Source organism: Crocodylus porosus, unplaced genomic scaffold, assembly GCF_001723895.1.
Source record: "Crocodylus porosus isolate Cpor-Errol unplaced genomic scaffold, CroPor_comp1, whole genome shotgun sequence".
Lineage (NCBI taxonomy): Eukaryota > Metazoa > Chordata > Crocodylia > Crocodylidae > Crocodylus > Crocodylus porosus.
In genome coordinates this window covers 44,756,231-44,773,043 of record NW_017728907.1, presented here as the reverse complement: position 1 = coordinate 44,773,043, position 16,813 = coordinate 44,756,231, and the positions used below count along the sequence as shown (strand labels likewise).

The 16,813-nt window shown below is 62.7% G+C and overlaps 1 protein-coding gene across 4 annotated transcripts in view; it reads right to left on the bottom strand.

Moving 5' to 3' along the window:
- Positions 1-246: 246 nt before the first annotated feature.
- SZT2 (seizure threshold 2 homolog (mouse)) overlaps positions 247-16,813 on the bottom strand; it is a 78,254-nt gene continuing 61,687 nt past the window's right edge. Inside the window, exons 50-74 of one of the 4 annotated variants that reach the window (XM_019531269.1) lie at positions 16,109-16,288; positions 15,618-15,815; positions 15,121-15,296; positions 14,783-14,949; positions 14,433-14,530; positions 13,844-13,976; positions 13,485-13,612; positions 13,062-13,112; positions 11,738-11,868; positions 11,191-11,373; positions 10,548-10,815; positions 10,147-10,226; positions 9,796-9,921; positions 8,549-8,751; positions 8,328-8,415; positions 6,924-7,004; positions 6,563-6,637; positions 5,852-5,917; positions 4,383-4,596; positions 3,776-3,959; positions 2,945-3,067; positions 2,268-2,763; positions 2,014-2,130; positions 1,340-1,408; positions 247-930 (exon numbers count right to left, since the gene is read on the bottom strand). In XM_019531269.1, the coding sequence (XP_019386814.1) occupies positions 787-930; positions 1,340-1,408; positions 2,014-2,130; positions 2,268-2,763; positions 2,945-3,067; positions 3,776-3,959; positions 4,383-4,596; positions 5,852-5,917; positions 6,563-6,637; positions 6,924-7,004; positions 8,328-8,415; positions 8,549-8,751; positions 9,796-9,921; positions 10,147-10,226; positions 10,548-10,815; positions 11,191-11,373; positions 11,738-11,868; positions 13,062-13,112; positions 13,485-13,612; positions 13,844-13,976; positions 14,433-14,530; positions 14,783-14,949; positions 15,121-15,296; positions 15,618-15,815; positions 16,109-16,288 (3,779 nt within the window). In that variant the 3' untranslated portion in view covers positions 247-786. Of the gene's footprint in view, positions 931-1,339; positions 1,409-2,013; positions 2,131-2,267; positions 2,764-2,944; positions 3,068-3,775; positions 3,960-4,382; positions 4,597-5,851; positions 5,918-6,562; positions 6,638-6,923; positions 7,005-8,327; positions 8,416-8,548; positions 8,752-9,795; positions 9,922-10,146; positions 10,227-10,547; positions 10,816-11,190; positions 11,374-11,737; positions 11,869-13,061; positions 13,113-13,484; positions 13,613-13,843; positions 13,977-14,432; positions 14,531-14,782; positions 14,950-15,120; positions 15,297-15,617; positions 15,816-16,108; positions 16,289-16,813 lie in introns of those variants that run through there. The other 3 variants (XM_019531270.1, XM_019531272.1, XM_019531271.1) reach the window with 3 other exon arrangements.

Sequence of the window (16,813 nt, the reverse complement as noted above, 5' to 3'; positions counted from 1 at the left end):
AAATGCTGCTGTAGCCATAGCCCCCACTCCTGAGCCATATCAACAGCAGCTTAGCTTAGTCTTACCCCAGCTGCTGCCCCCACCACTGGGCCTGGGCCTCGGGTGTAGGGAGCCAGGGCTGAGGTGGGTGGCGCTCCCAGCTGGGATGCAAGTGGCTGCTTCTGCAAGCTCTGGGCTCCAGGCCCCTCCTGCCATGGCAGAAGTGTGAGTCAGAAGCAGGTGCTGTCTGCTGCAGTTTATTGTAGGTGCTGTCTGCTACAGTTCATTGTAGATACTCCCATGCTGCTCCTTGAAACAGCCTAGGGCTGCCTGCCCCTACAACCTGCCGGTGCCGGCACAGGGTGGGCAGCGACCCGGGCAGCCCTCATGGCTCCGCTCCAATGTCTCAGGGAAGTGCTGGCGTGGGCTGAAGCTGCAGTGCTCTGCATCACCATGTGCACGGCAGGGACAGGTAGTTACATTGGTAGCCTCTTACCAGCATGCCTGTGGCTGTGCCGGGTTTGCGGCCCCAAGACGGCTCTGCTGCATGGCAGCTATGACCCCCGGGGCCTCCCTGCATTTTGTGTGTCCGTTCCCAGTCTGTCCTGCATGTCCACATGCAATGGCAGCCGCCTGCGGCCACAGGGAACACCCCAGGGGGCTGGTGTTGGCTGAGGCCTGAGGGGCAGCCAGGCTCCCTGCACCCTTCAGCCCCAGGTTCTGCCAGTCCCATGCTGCCACTGTTCCCCTGGTGCACACAGGAGCTGGCCTGGGGCTGTGTCCTGCTCTGAGGCGCTGGCGCGAATGTTATAGCAGCCCAGTCCAAACATTGAAGCAGGCAGTGTTGATGACGGACTCCAGGTGATGGTACGTGGACACCAGCTGTGGCAGGGGGCTCTCGCTGTCCTGGGGCTGCACGGGGAACGGCTCCCGGAAAACCACCGTTAGGCTCTGCTGGGCCAACAGGCTATCAGGAGCTGCCCTGGCCCCCAGCCTGGCAGCCTGCCGGGCAATACAGCAAGCCAAGGTGGGGACGGCCTGGCCCCCAGCTCCAGTGCTGAGAGGGGCTGCAGGACATCTCGGCTCAAGGCCGACTCCTCAGAGGGGAGCAAGTCTGAGCTTCTAGCCTGCTCCAGGGCAGTACCTGATGCACCTGAGCTGCCTCGCTTGTCCTTCCTTGTCAATGCCATGAACATGCTGCAGGCCCTTTCACTCAGCTGGGCAGAGCCCTTGTGCCCTCCCCTTCCCCCAGCACAGCTCCTAAGCAGCCATGGGCACCCAGCTGCAGCCACAGCCTGGGCAAGGTCTAACTCTGTCTAGGCCCCCGCCCAGTGCAGGCTGGAGCATGGCCAGCTCTTACCGTCTTTCCTGAGTGCGAGTCAAGGAAAATGAGGATGAAGCAGTCAGTGAACTTCTGGTTGAGCACCACCTGCCAGGGAGATAAGGGTTCATCGTTTCATAGATGCTCAGGTCAGAAGGGACCTCAACAGGTTGTTGAGTCCGACCCCCTGCCTAGGCAGGAAAGAGTGCTGGGGGCAGTAGGGGAGAGCACCACCTGCCTTGGAGCCCATTCCAAGTTTTGGCCGCCCTCGCTGTTAAGAAGTTTTTCCTGATGTCTAGCCTAAGTCTGCTCTCTTGTCAGTTTGTGACCGTTGTTCCTTGTTACCCCAAGAGGTGCCCTGGTGAACAGAGCATCTCCAATCCCTTGCTGCGTCCCCCTCATGAATTTGTAGGTGGCCACAAGATCCCCTCTCAGCCCTCTCTTGGGGAGGCTGAAGAGGTCCAGGTCCCTCAGTCTCTCCTCATAGGGCTTGCTCTATAAGCCCCTAACCATACAAATGGCCTCCTCTGGACCCTCCCGAGTCTATTGACACCCTTCTTGACCTACGGCACCCAAAACTGGTTGGTGCGGTCCTACCCCGCACCTGGGCTTCATAGCTGGGGGGCTGCCTGGCGGGGACATGCATGCAGGGTACAGCTGCCCGGGGCCATGGCTCTGGGTGGGGAAGGAGCCGTGGCGCCACACGCCCTTACCAGGTACTGGGTGCCAGTCTCAGCGTTGTGGAAGTGGCGACAGCTCTGGGGGAAGCGGCTGAGCAGCACCTTGATAAGGCTCTGGTACCACGATGCCGTCATGGTGAGGAAGCAGCCCTGTGGCACAGAGGGGGTGAGGCAGGCCCCACAGCTGCCCTGGGCTGTGCCGCCCCTGCACCCCCACCCCGGGACCACACTATGGCCCTGCCCCAGCGGGCGCTGCATTGCTGGGCTGCGCCTCAGCCCAGACTCACCAGCTGGGGGTCGATGTCAGCGATGGACTTGCGGTGCACGGCGTTGAGCAGCTCCTCCAGCTCGGTCAGTGACAGCTTGCCCAGCTTGAGCTTGTCAGAGGCTAGCGGCTCCAGCAGGAAGAGGCGCTTCCACAGGTTGTCGCGGCGGCAGTGGCACTTGGCCAGCTGCACCAGGCTGCTCAGCTGCTGCTGGGCCGAGGCCACCTCGGAGGCCAGCAGCGGGAAGAGGGGCGAGGTGTAGAAGAGCCCGGGGCCCAGCTTCACGGGCGAGCCGCCCGCGTAGAACTCGCCCCCGTCCTCTGCCTCCTGCCAGGGCTCCCGCTCTGCTGGCTCCTGCCGCTCCAGCCCTGGCCCCGGCGCCTCCCCGGGCGCCCGGCCCACCACGGGCTCTAGCATGTCCCGCTGCAGATGCGGCAGCTTCTTGAAGCGGCGCATGTCAGCCGTGAGTCGGGGGAACAGCTCGCGCTGGCTTGTCATGACCACGTAGAAGCACAGGCTGGAGTGGTGGATGCCGTGAGACAGGAGGGGCCCTAGCCTGCCCTGTGCCCACAGCCCCTGCCCGCAAGGCTGCCCAGTTCCAGCCCAGCCCCTCTCCTGGCTTCCCCCCTGCCCAAGGCCGGGTCACTGGACCTCGCCTGCTGCCCATGGGCCAGCCAGGCCCTAGCCCCCGCCCTCACCGGAGCACGTGTCTCTCGGCCTCGCTCTGCTCCTCGAAGGGGGCCGCGCTGTGGCACACCAGCAGGGACACATCGAAGTCATCGTGGTGACGCAGCCCCTCTGAGTCCTTGTAGGAGCCCGAGCTGCAGGCACAGGTGGTAGGTCAGCGGGACGCTGTGCTTGGCAACGTTTTCCTCGCCTCTCGGCAGCCCCAGCACCCAGGCTGCAGGTGGGGGCAGGGCTCAGCACAGCACAACCTCAGCAGTGCCAGCCCGGGTCAGACCAGGCACCCACCCAGCCTGCTGGCCTGTATCCAACAGTGCCCAAAGTGGACTTGCTAAAAGGGGACACTGAACCATATCTCTAGTGATGTGTCCTGGGCAGCACCCTCTCTGGCACCTGGTGTATTGGGCTAGAGATGCCAGCGGAAACATCTCCAGCCGGTTTGTTCAACAGCCATGAACATGTCTCAGCCATGAATTTAGCTCATCCCTTTCTGAACCTGGCTGTGCTGTCTGCCACTGCCACCTCCTGCAGCAACAAACTCCATGAGTTAACTACACTGTGTAACAAAGCACTTCCTTGTTAGTTTTAAACCCATCATGCACATGTCAGCAGCTACCCCCTGGTTTTGGCGTTCTGGGACCTGGCAAACAAGTTCCTTGTTCTCTTGCTCCATCCACTCGCTTCACGGGTTTACAGATCTTGGTCCTCTTCCCCCTCAGCCTTCTCTTTTCCAAACCAGAGTCTCTTCAGTCTCTCCTGGTCCGGTAGCTGCAGGCTCCTGCTCCTCTTGGCTGCCCTGCTCTGTACCAATTCCATCTATCAGAGCCCCTGGGCCAGCCACTCACCTGTTCCAGATGGACACCAGGGCATACTCGTTCTGCTCCGTGCCTGGGGGCCCCTTCTTGCCATCGCTGCCTCCCGCCGTCCGGGCCATGCGCAGGGGCTTCATGTGGTAAGTGTTGGCATGGTCAGCCACATAGTTGTAGAGCTGGTGGGCTGTGATCATGTTGGTGGGCAGGGCCAGCATGCCTGTGCCGGGGAGATGGGCAGACTGCTATGGAGTTATCTGCCATGGGCCAGGTCTGGCCACAGCCGTCCACAACCAGCTGAAGTGCCAGCTCAACTCTCTCACTTGAGGGCACTCGCAGGCTGCACTCCTGCCCTCTACCCCTCCAGGGCACCCCAACATCCAAGCCCTTCTCACAGAGGCCCTGGCTTCTCAGCCCCATCCAGCTGTGTGCTAGGGACAGGTACACAGATCAGGTCTGGCCTGGCCAGAACCAGCCAGCAGCAGGGGCATGGTGCCAATGGTCCCGTTGTTCCAGACAGGGGCAAGGATCCGGCTGGGAGCTGCGCCCCTCCCCAGTCCCAGCCAAGGGGAGGTCCTGCAGGTGGATGGGACAGAAGCACATGGGCCTGGGCTGCCCCCCACTCTGCAGCCACCCCGCTCACCCTGGAAGACGTGGTTGCGGCCGAACTTGGGGATGTCAGGGTGGTGGGCGATGAAGTCCTGCAGGAAGCTGGTGAGGTGGTAACCCTGGCGCAGTGCCATGTGCGAGCCCAGCAGATACTGGTGTACCACACGCAGGTGGAAGTCATAGCTGAATGAGTGTACGTGCATGAGGTCCCGCACCTTGTCGCACTCCTCCGTGAAGAGCATGGAGAGCTGGGAAAGGACGTGATCATGCTAGGGGTGCCCCATACACCTGCCCCCTCAGCCTGGGCAGCAAACCAGGAGTAAGCACGGCAGGCTGCACACACAGGAAGTTGCCCCCTCACCTCTCCTGTACCAGGAAGGGCCTGGTGGGCATCAGGGGGTCCCTTCTGCCCAGGCTGCACTGCAGGGAGCCCAGAGCTGCAGGGCAGCCCCAGAAGTGACTGTGGCACCAGAAACATGCTGGGTGGTAGCCCCTGGCCCAGCAAGAGTCAGAGCAGCCTGGTGCCAAGCCCAGATGGTTGCACTGTCTGCTTGGCTCTGCCCCATGCACCCTGAGCCCTGGGCTTGGCCAGGCCCACTGGGGCAGGGGCCAGTGGAGATGGGGAACCAGAGCCGTGGGTCCAGCAGGTGGTGGATCCATGGGAGGGAGGTGTGGATCCCCCAGGCCAGCAGCAGACCAGGGCTACGGCCCAGAGTGCAGAGTACAGGCAGCTAGACGTGGCCTGTACATAACCCACCCCTATCTCACCAACCCTGCCCCCACAGCTGTGCCTGCAGGGCTGTGGCCCAGGCCAGTGCCTTGCTGTGCTCCGTCACAGTGGCCTGGACACCCCTGGCAGGACGAGAGCAGGGTGCTGTCCTGGCTGAGACCAGTGGGACCAGCCCCAGGCGCTGCATCCCTCCCTGCCCCAACAAAGCTGCTGGCCAGGGCCAGCAACCTGACTTGCTGGAGGACAGATGGGCAGCAGGAACTCTGCACTGCCCGTGACCCACAAGGCCGAGGGCTCCCCAGCAGGGAGGGCAGTGGGGACCTTGCAGGGACCTGCACCCTGTGCCACCCAGCAGTGGCTGCACATGCCAGAGCACAGCATGTTCCTTCCACCTTGCCCAGTCCCAGGAGGCAGGGAGGGGGGCCTCTTCAGCTCCCTGTCTCCACAGGTTGGGGGTGGGAAAGGAAGAACAAGCAGCCCAGAGGGACTAGGGTACAAGCAGCCCCATGCCCCTGCCTGCCACAGGGCTGAGGCCATGGAGCCCTGGGCCCTGAGCTGGCTGCAGAGGTCACCAAGCAGAGCCAGAGCCCCATCCCAGAGGAGCAAAGCACCATCCCTGCCCTGTTGCTACTGCCCCAACGCCCCAGCCTGTCAAGAGCAGCACCATCGCCTGCTGAAGAAACCACCTGACACCAGGGAGCCAGAAACCTGCCCAGCACCCAGCACAGCTGGCACCCAGGTGCCAAGCCCTGCGTCAGCAGGAGGGGACATACCGCACACTCAGAGACGGAGCCGGGTCCCATGCAGCTCTGGCTGCGGGCTCTGGCTGTGAGAGCGCCCTGATGGAGAGAGGACACGCATGGCCGGTGGGGGTGGGTGGGGTGCAGCTTGGGCTACAGGTACTCAGAGGCTGCGCTGCAGCTGCATGGGAAGGATCTGGCCTGGCAGAGGACTTTGTGCTTTTGCTTCTGTGCTGCAGGGGAAGCTGCAGCTCCCAGGAGAACCAGGCCACGTCCCACTCTGGTCCTGCAGCCAGAGTTGGGCGCTGCCAGGGCGACTGGCTCTCAAGCAGCTGCCTCCTCACAGGGAGAGGTGTGCTTGGCTCCAGGCCAGCTGGCCATGGAAGCTGCAGGGGAGCCGAGCACAGGGGTCATGGGCGGAGGCCTGGTGGGACATGGACCCGCAGCCTCTGGCTTCTGTGGGTCTCCAGAAGTCCTCTCTTGAGTCCCCGGGGCAGGACTGCCACAAACCCTTGGCCCCAGCCCAAATGAACACCACCCAAGTGTCCCTGCCCCTTGAATCCTCAGAAGACATGGATGGTGTCAGCGGGGCTGCTGCAGCAGAGCCCTCCCGTCCTGGAGGCAAAGGCAGGCCTGTGGCCAGTCAGGACCCGCTGCACTTCGTGAGGCGGAGACAGCACATGACTGAGCCTCGCAGCACACCCTGGACCACAGCTTCCCAACATGTGGAGGCAAAGCCCTTACCTGCGAGTTCACCGTCTGGCCCATGGGGATCCGTGAGCACTCCAGTGCATACTGCTTCACGCAGAAGTAATAGCCCTGCAGAGAGAGCACTGTACTGAGCATGGCCTGCAGGCACTGTGCTGCCCCTGCCACTGCAGCCTCAGCCCTGGGCAGAGCGCTGCACTGAGAGCATTCTGCAGGCACCACACGGCCCCTGCCACCCCAGCCTCAGACCTATGAAGAGAGCACTGTGCTGGCTGGCCCCTCAGGCCAGAGGCAGGGAGGGCACCCGGAGCCCATGCCACGAAGGCCATCTGCCCCAGCCCAGTGCTGCACCATGCAGCAGTGTCAGCACAGCTGGCCTGGGCCCCTTGCCCCATACCTGGAATGCCAGCTCCATGAGCACGATCCCGCCAGGCAGGGCACGCTGCAGGTGGTAGGTGGTGACAGGGGGGCTGGTGCTCTGGGGAGGAAAGGGCAGGGCTGAGCAGGACACCAGGGCCTGACTCAGCCTTGCCTGGGAGAGGGCAGGGGTGTCTGCTCCCCTGGCCCCCCACAGAGAGAGGCTCCATGGAGTAGGCGCCTGCCTCGGGCTTCACGCAGCCAGAGAAGCATGAGCTGCCAAGCTCGCCAAGGGACATGCCTAAGCCCAGCCATAGGGGGTGAATCTCAAAGGGTCCCCTCGCCTGAGCTGGACATGCCTGGCTTTAGCCCTTCTCCCCCCATGTGCCTGATCCCATCAGCAGCTGTCAAACAGGCAAACATGTTAGGGATGATTGAGATGGAAATGAAACAAAATTGAATGGATTGTAATGCCACTTTAAAAACCCACGGGACACATGCACCTCGAATCCTGTGCCCAGCTGTGTGTCCCGCACCTCCAAAAGGAGAGAGAAGTAGAGACATCTAGAGAAGGGCAACAAGGATGCTGAGAACTGTGGAGGGGCTTCCCTAGGAGGATCGAGTAATGAGGCCTGGCCTGGTCAGTCTAGAAAGGAGATACTGGAGGGGGACAGAAGGGTTTGCAATGTACTAAATGGTGAGGAGAAAGCCCCTAGGGATTTGTTGCTGACCATCTCTCACCAGACAAGCATGGGGGGGTCACAACAGGAAGGCAGCAAGTTTAAAACTAAGAGGAAGTTCTTTTCCACACAGACTGTAACTTCAGTGGGGGACTCGTGGCGACCAGATGCAGTGGAAGCTGATGGTTTAGCCACATTCACAAAGGGACCAGACACATTCTTGGCAGAAAGGGGCATCAGTAGCTACTGAGGACAGGAGCAATTGGCATGCCCCAATCTGGGTCTGGGGTGTCGGGATGGCAGAGCTGCCTGGCACAGGGCACAGGTTGGGGCTGCTCCATTCCCATGCACACCACACCCAGCTCCTGCTCAGCTCACCCAGCACTGGCCTCCCCAGAGCCCTCCACTCTCTGCGGGCTGTGATCCAGTCACCCCAACCTGCTCCCCTGGTGCTGGGTGTGCCAGGTTCTGTTCCCCCACTGAGGTGGGCCCCAGACCAGAGCTGTTCCTGCAGCCCTTGAGCTCCCCCAAGCCCTCTCAGACCTGTACTGGGCCCACCGCAGCATGTGGCCAGACCCCCGGCCAGGCTAGTCCCTTCCAACCCAAGTCCTGAGGCTCAGAAGACTCCAGGCAGAGTCCAGTGCAGGCTGACGCTGCCCAGGTGAGCTCCTCCTGAGCTCCCACCCTACCCTCTTGCCCCAGTGGCTACTCGGAGACCTGGCCCTCCCCCATGCTGGAGCCCTTCCTCATGTCAGTGTCCTCACCTTGGGGCTCCCATCTGCTTTGGGCTTGTAGGAGAAGGAGCCTCTGCCTTCAGTGCCCAGGGCTGCCAGTGCACGTATCCGACTTGTGCTGCAGCAAACAGGAGAGGATTCAGAGACCTGAGCCAGGTACCCACAAATCCAGCTTGGCTGCCATGTCCCCAGTGACAGCAGTGCCAAGGGTGGTACCAAAAGGGATGGGGGTTCCCTGGAGCAGCACTGACCTGCGGGTGGGTGAAGGAGGCCGCACCTGGACCAGGATGAAACCCATGCTCTGCAGATACTGGATGTACTGCTGCAGGAAGGCACCACACATCTCCAGGAGCCATGGCTCCTCCTTCAGCTTGCAGGGCAGTGCCTCTGTGGAGTCGCAGCTGTGGCTTCGGTCCCGCCCTGAGGCTGTTGAGTCATTGGAGCGATGGCGCTTCTGCAAGAGAAGCCGAGAGTCTGACAGGCCTGTGCACCTAGTGCCAGCAGGGAGCTGGCCACAGCATTCATGGGTGCATACCTCCCAGTACCCCGTCCCTGGCTGCTACAGAGCCCCACAGAAGCTGGGGGCACCCACCCCCAGGACATATCTCCTGCTCTCCACTAGCCAGCCTCTGGTACCAAGCGCTGAGCTGAGTAACTCTTCCCCCAGACGCACTGCCACAAATGCCGACAGTCCTGTCCCCACAGAGCAGTCTAGACCTGTCTGAGATTGCACCAGGGCTCCATGGTTTCCTGTGACAGCTGGGCCCAGTCTCTGATCAACTGCTCATCCCAGGGCCTGGCAGAGGGAGCACTTCCTTCTGATGTTCCGCGAGTCCCTTGGGAAGCACAGAAGCTCTAGACTATCCCTCTCTGGACCCATTGCTGCCTCACCCTGGTCACAGTCCCTCTCGCTGCCTGCCCCAGTCCTGCCAGCCTCTTGCCCCAGGCTTTCCTGGGGCCCAGTTGTTCTCAGTGCCCTGCTCTGCTCCCTCAGGGCACTGTGAGCTCAGCTGCAGGTCTCCTGCAGGAACAACGCAGGCTCCATGATGACATCTCAAGCCCCCCCCTTAGCTGCCCACTTCAGGAAGTGACAATCCACCTGGCTCTGCTTGCCAACGTTGGGCCAGTGCCCAAGACCCAAGAATGCGTCTCCCCACAGCCCCTGGCCTGGCCTCCTCAGCACTTCCTTCCAGCACCTTGTTGGAGGTGTTCAGCACCCAAACAAGTCCACCTGCCTGCTCCCCGCTCCGTGCCTCCCCACTGACCAATCCAGACCCTGTAGAGAGCAGTGCCACGGCCATCAGGATTGTGCCTGCCAGGGTCCTGCTGCTCTGTTCCCAGCTACTGTAGACACTGGCCTGGTGCAGAGACATGGCTCAGGCCCTGCTGCCAACTGCTTACCAGCAGCCCCTGCTTCCTGTGGCTCTGCCCTGGACAGAGCTGCCCTTGCACCAAGGAGGGGGTGCAGTTCCAGCACAGTCCAACAATGGCCTCTCACCTTCCCCTCCACCTTGGTCTGCTGGTCAGCCTGAATCTGCTGCCGGAACGCAGGGTCGAAGAGCAGGGGGGTGGCACAGTAGTGCACCAGGCGTGAGGACTGCTTCAGTGTCTCCAGGTCAGCCAGCTGCAGGGCACAGGGGCACAGCTGCAGGGTCCATTGGCAGGGCCCTCAGCAATGTGTCGGGCCAGACTCCTACCCCCTCTTGCCAGCCCCATGCACAGCAGTTCCTCTGCCCTCCCAGTGGCCTCAGTCCCACTGCTGCTGCCCCCCACGCCCTGAAAGTGCTTACTGCTGCCCCCATAGCCCATCCAGGCCTTTCAGCCTCCCTCCACCTCAGGATGCACTCACGCTGATGGGCATGTTGGACTGTGCTGACCTCTGTTGCCAAGTCACAAAGAGGTTCTCGATCTTCATCTGCTTCTCCAGTTCTGGAAAGGGAAAGATGGACAGACAGGAGCTGCCATGGGAGCACAGAGCCAAGGCCTGGAACACCCACCCTGCTGGACCCTCTCATCCCCCCCCCCACGCACGTGTATGCACACACGCATGCACGCACACACGCACGCACACCCCTACACCGCTGCCCACGGGTCTCCGCCAGGCCAGAGACTGGCTGCTGCCACTGCCCAGAGCTGTGCTCCTGCCCATGGCCAAGCACGGGCAGGAGCTGCCCTGCAGCCAGTGCCCTCAGCTGGGACTGGCAGGGCCTGGGGGAAGGGAGCAGGCTCCCATGACCGCAACTCCTGTACCTCTCCTCTCCATGCTCTTGATCTCCAGGAACTGAGCGCCATGGCGAGACACAGGGTCAAGCAGCCCCACCTCTGGCCCGTGGGGGAGGCACTTGACAGCGGTGACATCCCGCAGGGCCTCGTCGAAAGGCACCATGTCAGGGGGAAAGTGCAGGGAGGGCAGGCTGCGCCCTGAGCTACTCAGCCGGCCCTGCTCCCGGCTGGGCGGGGGGCTGGGGTTGCGGATCAGCATGTCCACCTCCAGGGTGTTCAGGAAGGGGTTCGGCTCCTGCAGAGGCAGACGTGGCCTAAATCTCTTCAGGCTACTGGTGGCACAGTGCCCAATGGGGGTCCCCCCCAAGCAGGGCAGGCTGGTGCCCACCACTGAGCCCAGCTTCACCCTGCCTAGTGCCCAGCCCTATCCCACCTGCCCAGGGTCAGGCCCACAGGTCACCCCCACCCAGCCACGGGCTGGCTTCCACAGCACTGACAGGGCCACATCAGCTGCTGAGTGGAAGGATGGCAGGCAGGAGGGCCATGGGGCATGCTGATGCCTGGGGCTACCTGGACCAGCTGGGCACTATAAGCAGCCATGGCCAGGACCTTCCCCAGCTTGGCCCTTGTGGTAGGGACCGGGCACACTGAGGTGGTGGGGGCACTGTACCTGCTTAGCATCCTCATGCCAGGGCGTGTCCATGTAGCAGTAGTGGTGGAAAAGACCCAGCTTCTGGCTGAGCAGGCAATGAACGACATGGGACCGCGCATTCTGCCACTGCAGGAGGCGCATGAGCGAGCTGGCCAGGGAGCTGCCCAGGTCCGGGGACCAGTTGTAGGTGTAGAGGGTCAGCTAGAGGGAAGCCGCAGCAGGGAGGTGAGACACTTGCTCTGGGATGCCCTGGGACACAGCCCTGCCATGGCACCCACTAGCCCTGCCCCCTGCCCCCAGGTGGCTACGCCTGGGGCATCGGGGCTCCCTACTCCTCTCCCATCAGGAGCCATGGTATGTGCAGGGGCCTGCACTGCCCTGTGGCACCAGGGCCTGGGCTGCCTGCGAGGCCACAGAGGGGCTGGCCAGCACCTTCCACCCACCCCAGGGGTCTGTGCATGCCCTGCTCAGACTGTTTGCCAAACACCGAGACAAGCCAGTCACTGGCCATGGGCACGGATGCATGCATGTGTGTGCGGGATCATGTCAGGCAGGCACCACCCACCTTCTTGTCGATGATCTCTATGAGAAGGAACCTCTGCCGGGGCACCAGGTCTCTCCCTGAGGGGCTGGAGCCCAAGCCCTTCTCTGTGGAGCTGAACTCCATGGCCTCAAAGCGCTGGAGCCCCTTGTGAGCTGCAAGGTATTGGAGAGTCACAAAGACAGGGTGCTGGCCAGAGACCCCCTTCCCACCCACCTGCTGCTCTTGTGGGCTGGGCTGGAAGGGAGCGAGGCCACCCTGCTACCACAGGGCTCCGTGCTGCATCAGCCGGTTCCAGTCTCAGACATCACTCGACAGCTCACTTTGGCTTTGCCCCCACTGCTCTGTTGGGAGTTACAGATCTCTGGCCGAAACTCCAGGCTGAGCCTCCCGTGGCCAGTCTGTGCCAACCCTGCCATGTGACTCAAACAGTCCTTTCCCCTGCCTCACCCTGGGGCAGCAAGGTCCTGCAAGAGCCTCCCAAGAGAAGAAAAATCCTCTAAGCTCAGCTGCTCTTCAGATGGGGCCTAATAAGGCCCCAGTAGGGCTACAACAGCAGGCAGCTGAGCTCCATGTCCCTGGAGGCCCCTTCCAGCCCGGAGAGACCAAACAGGGCCTTGGCACCCGGGCTGGGCTTGCCATGTTCTGTTAGGTCAATGTGCAAAGGCAAGTGAACTGTGTGCGTCTGGCTCTGCCCTGGGCAGCCCTTGCGGTGTCCTGACCTGCTCCCCACTGACCTCCATGTTCTCAGTCCTTCTTCCTTCAATACTTATTCCCAATCCTTGCTTTCTAGTTGGGCCTAAAGGGCGTCTTAGCTACCTGGGACTTCTTCCTCTGCCTGGAGGGATTGGTACCACAGCCTGGCACCTGTAGGCACAGGCTCTTGCCTGGATGGTCCAGCTGCCTGTTTCTGGGGTGCAGACTTCCCAGCTGCCTTTGCCCCCCGCACAGGACATGTGACCTTTGTGCCCAGATGCTCAGCCACCTGACCCTGCCTCACCCATGTGAATGCTCCCACAAACACCCATGTGTCCCTCCTGCGCTCAGCTTTGCAGAGAGCCAGGACTGCATCTGCCTGCCTTACGGTGCTCTGAGCTCCAGGTGAGGTTCTTTAGGGCTGGACAGGACCTGGGCAGCAGGATACAGCCCCTGGGTTAGGTATGCCCTGGCCCCAGCCCAGGTCAGACCAGCCCGTGCACAGTGGCCGTGACTCTTGTGAAGCTGCTTGTGACGGTGCGGCATCCCAGGCACCCTGTGTGAGCCAGTGCCAGCAGGACGAGGGCTCTGAGCAGAAGCTGCCCAAGCACAGCCCCTTGCTCCAACCACACCCTGGTGAGCAAAGACTTACGTTTGAACCTATGAGCAGGGGGGACCTGCTGCTCCTCCGCGCTGCTGGCCACTGCAGGCAAAGACATTGTCAGCACCTGCTGGGGGCCTGCACAGGCCAGACCCAGCGCTCCCTGTGCTGGAGCCCCGCCGTAGTGAGGAGGGGCACAGAACAGCTTCTAGGGCTGGGGTGGGCATCTCCCCCCACAGGACCTGTCCAGAGCCCCCAGTGACACCCGTCTGCAGCTCTGTGCAGCACTGGGCCCATGACCTAGGAGAGTGAGGGCTGGCGCCTGGGCTGCACCGGGCCAGGATGACCCTTGGGCATAGTCGTCCCTGGCACCACTCTGCTGGACACCCTACAGGCCCCAAAGGCCACACAGCTCGTGCCCCACGCCAACCCTCACCTCGCACACACAAAGGGAGGCCCTGGCCTTACACTCACCCTGCTCGGTGCTGTAACGCCACTGGTGGAAACTGCGCCCAAGTAATATGAAGTGCCGGACGGCAGCAGGCCGCAGGCTCGTGCTCTGGCTGGGCTTGTAGGGCAGGAAGGTGGCACCCCAGGGGCAGCTGTAGAAGAAAGCATTGTTGCGTTATTGCCGCGGGCCAAGCTGTGACAAGCAGGCAAGGGGTGTCTGCTGTGTGGCCCTGTACTTTTCTGCCCCCCTCCCCATGAGCCCTGGGCTTTTCCACCCCTGCCCCCACTGCACTATTCCATGCTCCCACTTCCAGCCCCACACTGCCCAGCTGACATGTCCCTCTCCTGCCCTGCTCCTTGGTTCACTCCCCAGTGACACTCACCAGAGCCGCTCAAACACCTTGACAGTGGTGTCACTGGCCAGGGCAGTGACCAGGCTCACCACCTCAGCCAGCACCGAGGGGAGCAGGAAGCGGGAAACAATCTCCACTGAGCACTGCTGCACCGAGGGACACCCTGTGACCAGGAAAAGCAAGATCAGGTCAAGGGGGCACTGCAAGGCCCAGAGCATCCCAGTGACAGGAGGGGGCCCAGCAGTGTAGGCACCAGCCCCAGGATCAGTCCGTGCTCTGCCACAAGCCAGCGTACAGCTGTGGCCAAGTTGCTTGGTCTCCATCCCCATGGGAGAAGGAAAACTGCCCCGCCCAGCGACAGACAGACAGACAGTGCCCTGATGCACAGTAGCATGGTAGAGCACCAGCCCCAAGCCTCCTGCTGGGACCCTCTCCCCAGAGCCGGCTCTGTCCCCCACCTGCCCTCCTGACTGCAGAGGGCAGCCCAGGCAGGGACTTCCTGGGTGCAGCTGGACAGAGGCAAAGACCCCAGACAGGCTGCATGGGCCAGCTCCTGCCCCACCCTGCATGGACAGCCTCCCTGCACCCTCCTGGCCCATCCTGCCCACCTGGCACATACCCAGGCGGCTCATGAATGCCATCCACTGCTGGCAGGTCTGATGGAAGAGTGGGTGCATGACACCGACGTCCCCTTCCTCCAGCTGGCAGGTGCGGCGCCTGGGGCAAGGCACCAGCGGTGACAGGTTAAGGGCACAAGGTGGGAGGGGAGCAAGCCAATGCCCGGCCCCCTCTGCAGCTCCCTGCATGTCCCAGAGGCAGCTGCGGTCCTGCACCCGGCCCAGCAGTGCCCCTCCGCATGCTGGCACTGCAGGTGGTGGCAGCGGCAGCAGTACACACCAGGGCCACAGCACGTGGTATGGCTTGGTGCTGGCTGGGGGCAGCGGTCCCAGGGCAGTGCCATGGGCTCACCTCTGGGCCTGTTCTAGCTCAGCAGTGGCCGTGGCCCGCTCCTGGCTCAGGTGTTGCCTGACACTTTCCGTCTTGTGGCGTCGCCGCGTGCGCGTCTCCTCTGGCCGCTCTAGCACAATGTCATCAGTGGTTTTGGGGCTGCCCAGCTCTGATGACTCTGCCTTGCTCTGGGGAGCAGGGCACAGATGAGACGGGGAGAGGCACAGCTTCCTCCTCCCCCTGGCCAAGTCCTGGGTCCCTCCCCTGCCTCACAGCCAGCTCCACTGCTGACATCTGCCCTGCCGGGCACAGGTCACCCCCTGCTACAGGCCCCTGCCCCAGCCCCATGGCCATGGTACCAGCATGTCCCAGAAGCTACGGCGTCCCAGCTTGCTTGTAGGTGTGACTGGCTCGCCAGGGCTTGAGGCAGCAGCTGGGGTGAAGTGCAGGGGGGCTGGGCACCCGCGACTGGCACCAGCATTGCGCGCAGCCTGAGCCAGCCCCTTGGTCTCTGACATCGTCCTCCTGAGGCCTCCTGCAAGCAGAGCAGGTCTGAGGCCTTCTGCACATCTTTGCTGGAGAGCGGCTGTGGCCCTAGAGCTGCTCCCACCCCAGCACTGGGACTCGGCCAAGCAATCATGGGCCTCATCCACGAGCAGCCTCAGGGCAGCCAGCCAAAGCAGTGACCTGTGCCCCTTGCTGGGGGGAAAGGTCGGGCCCCCACTTTCTCCTGCCTAACAGCACCACTGGCAGTTCAGCTGGATGCCGCTTGGGCTCAGCAGCTTGGGGAAGATGAAGTGAGGCTCCATCCCTGGGCACCAGATGCTGGAAAGGGACAGCTCGGATAGGCTCTCACCACCACTGGTCAGCTCATCCAGCTCGGCGGTGGCCAGGGGACAGGCGGACTCCATGCAGAGTGGGGCAGGTAGCACACGGACCTCCATGGTGGCATCGCACAGGGCATGACGCAGGGCCCCGCGCAACTTCTCCGACAGCTGCAGGAGGCTGATGTTCCCCTTCTCCCACACGTCCAGGCGCACACGTGCGCAGGGGCCTGCAGGTAAGACCAAGGCACTGCACGGTGCTGCTGCCTCCCACCCCACACGCCCCCGCCACTGGCTCTGTTGGGGGCAGCAGGGCTGTGCCAGCCAGGCCTGGGGGGAAGGCAACTGGGGCTCCAGTGTCCTGTGAGCAGCAGCTGCTGCTTAGCCTAAGTGCAGCCATGAACCACCCCGGGGGCTACAAGGGCAGTGTGATGCTCAGATTCTGCCCTGCCCACGTTCTGGCTTTGGCATGGGGACAAGGCAGCCCCTGGGATGGCCCCTGCTCCTCTGGCATGCCCCTCACCTGGCTGCAGCATGCCTGGCTCGACGTGGTGCTGGCTGACTGTAGTGAGGCTCTCGAAGTCCGAGTCCTGCAGCAGGTCAGTGCTGGGCAGTGGCCTCAGGGAGCCAGGCCGATCCCCGGGTGCCAGCAGAAGGGGGCTGTCGTTCTCATCCACGAAGGTGAGGGCAATGCACGCGATGCCTGCAGGGAACAGAGCCCCAGTCAGTGCAGTTTTGGCCCTGGGAGCACCTGGCTGAGCCGTGAGCAGCCTTGCAACTGACACTGAGTGGTGAAGGAGACAGCTGTGCCAGAGTTAGCACGCGAGGCACCCATAGGCACTGCTGGGGGTGCAGTGCCCCCGAGGGCTGGTGGGTGTGCATAGGTCAGAGGCACATTAACGCACCCAGAGCACGAGCTCCAGGTGAGTTCCTTATCTGTGTGGGCCTGCACACCCTGAGCCCTTTGCTCAGATCCCACAGCAGCCCCAGCTTCAGCACCACAGAGTGCCCCACCCTCCAGTAGCAGGCCCCCTGCACACCTGCCAGGGCCCAATGAGCCTCCACACGGTGCCTTCACCCCACCCCACTTCCAACATGCGTGTGCCACGGCCCTCTGGTCTTTCACTAGTGCTGCAGGAGCACCTGGCTCTGACAAAGGCCCCACTGCTGGGTACAGCATGTCCAGAGTGAGAGCTCCTGTGCCAGGCCTGCTGCCTCGGTGCTGACC